This window comes from Engraulis encrasicolus, chromosome 16, assembly GCF_034702125.1.
Source record: "Engraulis encrasicolus isolate BLACKSEA-1 chromosome 16, IST_EnEncr_1.0, whole genome shotgun sequence".
NCBI lineage: Eukaryota > Metazoa > Chordata > Actinopteri > Clupeiformes > Engraulidae > Engraulis > Engraulis encrasicolus.
Window position 1 is genome coordinate 54,646,122 of NC_085872.1, and position 3,844 is coordinate 54,649,965.

The 3,844-nt window shown below is 43.3% G+C and overlaps 1 protein-coding gene across 1 annotated transcript; it reads right to left on the bottom strand.

The window, feature by feature from the left end:
• Nucleotides 1-2,057: 2,057 nt before the first annotated feature.
• On the bottom strand, nucleotides 2,058-2,865 carry LOC134466179 (apoptosis-associated speck-like protein containing a CARD). Its single transcript, XM_063220076.1, has 2 exons — nucleotides 2,767-2,865; nucleotides 2,058-2,314 (listed from the first exon to the last, which is right to left on the bottom strand). The coding sequence occupies exons 1-2, from the start codon at nucleotides 2,774-2,776 to the stop codon at nucleotides 2,058-2,060; spliced, it is 267 nt and encodes an 88-aa protein (XP_063076146.1). The 5' UTR covers nucleotides 2,777-2,865.
• Between the last annotated feature and the right edge of the window lie 979 nt (nucleotides 2,866-3,844).

Below are 3,844 nucleotides of genomic sequence, written 5' to 3' on the forward strand. Positions count from 1 at the left end.
TCACAGACTTGTCATGCAATAAGTTCTATTTTAATTATGGCAGAAAAAAAACATCAGATCGATTGGAAATCAGGATTACCCAAAATGTGCGGTGGTGCAACATTTGCTTAGGGGGTGCGCGAACCACATTGAAATGTGAAAGGGGGTGCGCGGGGAAAAAGGTTTGGGAACCACTGACTTAGAGATTACTAGAATCTGGCCTTGCTCTGCAAGCCCACTTAAATATCCAGTCACTGTTATTTGCTGCAACAATAGAGGTCAGACGAAATATGAACAGTACAATAGTAAAGTGCATTGCAAATACTGAAGTCATCTGTGCGTTACTGGCAGTTATTATATGGTTGTGACGTCATCTGTCGAATGCTCCATTCATTTCAACGGGGCTCCCCAACGTTCGCACGTCTGTTATTTTTCGATAACGGACGGGTTGGTCTATAACAGACCGCTGTCAATGGCAACAAGACTTTTCACTGCTAAAGCGACTTTTCAACAAGACTCTAATCAGCTGCTGTGATAGACAACACCTGTTGTCCTGGCTACCTAGCTGTTAGCGGTGTTCCACAACGGCACTGTTTTGTTTTGCGCAGCAACAATCTTTTGACATTAAATAGGCCTAAAGAAATGTCCCCGCCATGTGTGAATCATTTAAGTATATCCATACAATAAGCGGGTTAACTTTCGGCGAGTCGGTCGCTTTGTGGAATAGCAGCACTTCAGAGAGAACAAGACCCCTCCGCTCCGCGTCGGGGTCTAAAGATTCTCTCTGTCGTGCTGCTATTCCACGGTAGCGACCTTCTCGCCGAACGTTAACCCTTACTTATTACGTTATGGGCATCGTTATTACATTATCAAAGCTTTTTTTTTAGTGTAAGGCCCATAACGTAATAACATGCCCATAACGTAATAACTTATTACGTTATGGGCAGAACGTTATTACGTTATGGGTAAGGAATTTTTATTACGTTATGGGCAAGTTATTACGTTATGGGTTTTATTACGCCCAAATTATTACGTTATGGGCAGTTATTACGTTATGGGCAGTTATTACGTTTTGGGTTCTTACAAGGTCTATTGGCCATACACTACAAAATGCCATTAGGTCAAAGGTGAACTAACTGAAAAAGGAAGTCAGTAAACAGAAGCACATCCAAGCACAAAGACCTGCAATAATTCCATGGCTCCTGGTGAACAATCAGGCCCGTAGCCAGGGGAGGTTCGAGGGGTTCGTTCGAACCCCCCCTCCCATCCCCCACCCTCACTCGAACCCCCCAACATTGGGCCAAAAATGAAAATAACTGTCAGATAGCAGTAATTTGAAGCATTTCATGTCCATTTATGTTAAAATGGGGAGCAACAGACAAACAATTACGGACAGCAACAGACTCACAGCAAACTCATAATGAATAAAATATGTATATTTGAAGTGTGCTCGTGTATTTGAGGACATTGGAAAAGGGAGCCAAATGAAGTCCACTTTCGGGGGAAAAAGATCCCCCCCCTACCACAAGGCTGGCTACGGGCCTGACAGTATACTGAAAGAGCCCTTCACAGGCCCTCAAACCAGGTCCTCCATGAGGGAGGGTTCCTCCTCCACTAGTGCGTCGATCCACTGATAAGGGTATCGGTATCGGTGCAACACTAGTTCCCATCTATTTTATTTTTCAAACGAGGGGGCATTGGCAGCCATGAGGTCATGGGGGCGTTGGCAGGATTATGATGAGGTCAAGGGGGCGTTGGTAGCCATGAGGTCAAGGGGGCGTTGGTAGCCATGAGGTCAAGGGGGCGTTGGTAGCCATGAGGTCAAGGGGGCGTTGGCAGGATTATGATGAGGTCAAGGGGGCATTGACAGGCTTATGACGAGGTCAAGGGGGGCATTGGGAGGCTTATGGTGAGGTCAATGGGGGCGTATGGAGGCTTATGATGAGGTCAAGAGGGCGTTGGCAGGCTTATGATGAGGTCAAGTGGGCGTTGGGGGGCTTATGGTGAGGTCAAGGGGGCGTTGGCAGGCTTATGATGAGGTCAAGTGGGCGTTGGGAGCATAAAAGACTCCTGGTGACTCAAACCAGGTCCCCCATGAGGAAAGACTCCTCCTCCACTAGTGCTTCATACAGGATATCTTTGCCCTCTGGGCTGCCATGAATGTTACCATGCCCCAGGATCTCCCTCATTTGTGCCATACTGTTGGGCTTCCTGAGGATCTCACTGTAGATCTCCTGGCTGATGATTTTCTTATTCAGCAGACGGTCCAGTACGGCACCCACATTTCTCACTCTCTGAATCAGTTCAATGTGATGTTTCTCAATGAAGTGCTCATCTACAAAATGACAAAGTGAAGTATGGAGACAATTTGAAAATACATTTTTGGATGACAGGAGGAGATGGAGAATTGGTGGCAACGTGTGAAAATGGCATCGCAAAGCAAAGCAATGTTTTTTCTAATTCAGCCTCATTTGAACAGACTACAAGCGGCAAATGTGTCAGAAGTAACTGACTTAAGCATGAAAAGCAGCAAAATTGGGTATGGCATCACAGGCACCAAAAGTTAGACTTTGGTAATTATGGTAAAGAGCCGGAATGCTGTTCGGATGGCAACCAAAGGAATATCATGTTCTAAACATTAGCTTCGGTTGTTAGCTTCCTGTGATCGAACATTAACATTTTTGAATATTTTGCTACTTTTCTCGCATTGTAAAGTCCAATGTAATACTTCACCTTCTTTAACGCTGTCCCCATAGTTGGATCGCAAAAAAGTGACAGACGTCTTACCTCCAACCATATATTTTGATGCACTCTGACAAATGCTTCCTCTTGAACCTGAAGCTGCTACAACAACAAAAGAGAATGAGGTCAATCACACAGTCTGCGTATACACATCTTTTCTTTGCCTTTGGAATTGCATTTGTGTTTCCTCGCTCACCCAAAAAGCGATTCAGGCACTTCAGATTATCTAATTATCTAACGTAGGGGTGGGGAACCGTTTTCATTTGGGGGCCACTTCAAATTTTATGAAGTCCTCCAAGGGACATACTACAAAGACAAACCAGAATTTCCCCCTGCACTTTAGGCCTATACAGTATGGAAGGTGGCCACCTTTACAACAGACCCCACCGTCTCCAGATCCCCTGAAATATAAGTTTATTGTATTGCAAATGTAAATTCTAAGATTTCTGTTTCATGTGAAACTGTGTAACATTAAAATTATGTCGGGTACTGGATAAGACGGCCATAAATGCACTTTACTATTTACAATGAGAGATATATAGTACATAGGTTTTTGATACAGAGAAACAAAGTTTGGATCACTAACTGTTATTGGGTTGGAGAACAACTGCTTGTTGACATAATGTGACTGACTGATACTCTATCTATACGGTATACCTGCACCAGGTGGTGTTTATGGTTTTTGGAATGTGGAAATATGATTGGTGACATAAATGAATGTTCTTCTGTAGTTTATCTTTGCTCTCTCACAACATGATGACTTATCAAGAGTAGTTAGTTTGACATAATAAATATGCCTTAAATGAGTTAAGGTGCACTGTGTAATATTTGTATCCATGCGATGAAAAAACGTACAAGTCTGTACCGAAGCAGTTTGGTGCAGTATTCGCGAGACTAATATCATGTAATTTAAACTTTAAAATAGTCTCACATGGAAGAACCGTTTATGTCCACTTGGTAAAATGGAGGCGCACGGAATTGTGATGTCCGCTGTGGACATAAACATAAACTTTGAACAGTTTCAACAAGCATGTTAAACACTACACAAAGCAGCACCAAAGCAGACCCAATTGTTTAACGAATGTCATAAAAGGGAATATCAGATGTTTTTGTAAGAGAACAG